The 407-nt window shown below is 53.8% G+C and overlaps 1 protein-coding gene across 1 annotated transcript in view; it reads right to left on the bottom strand.

Annotated features, from left to right (window-relative positions):
- Positions 1 to 357, bottom strand: part of LOC103614975 (polypeptide N-acetylgalactosaminyltransferase 6-like) — a 7,183-nt gene extending 6,826 nt beyond the window's left edge. The window contains exon 1 of the mRNA XM_017733389.1: positions 284 to 357. Coding sequence (XP_017588878.1) covers positions 284 to 357 — 74 coding nt within the window. The remainder of the gene's footprint in view (positions 1 to 283) is intronic.
- Positions 358 to 407: the final 50 nt, after the last annotated feature.

The raw sequence follows: 407 nt of genomic DNA, 5'->3' as shown, positions 1-407 counted from the left end.
ATCTCTGGAGTTTCCCCATTTCCCTCCCCCCCTGCCCCAGCGGGGTCCGAGGCTGTTCCACTCGGATGAGAAAAGAAAAAGTCTGACCACTGGCAAAAAGGAGGGAGAGGAGGGAAAGGCGGGGAGGTGCCGGAGCCACCAGGCAGGCACAGGGACACACAAAGAGCCTGTTGCCACTAAACCCACCCCCAAGGGGCCAAAAATAGGGAAAAATAAGAATAAATAAATAAATGCATTTTTTTCATCTCTGCCTTCATTCAATCCCCTGCCAGTGCTGGCTGACGTGCTGGCCCAAATCTGCTTTAATTTCCTCCTAAATTTAAGGGAGTAAGCGGCCAGATTTAAGTAAGTGCCCATTTTTAAGTGGCCCCGGGGGCGCTTGGGCCCGGCTCTCACTCGGGGGGGCG

This window comes from Corvus brachyrhynchos, unplaced genomic scaffold (assembly GCF_000691975.1).
Source record: "Corvus brachyrhynchos isolate BGI_N302 unplaced genomic scaffold, ASM69197v1 scaffold875, whole genome shotgun sequence".
In the NCBI taxonomy this organism is placed as follows: Eukaryota; Metazoa; Chordata; class Aves; order Passeriformes; family Corvidae; genus Corvus; species Corvus brachyrhynchos.
The sequence above is the reverse complement of the archived record's forward strand: the minus strand, read 5'-3'. Positions and strand labels throughout refer to the sequence as shown.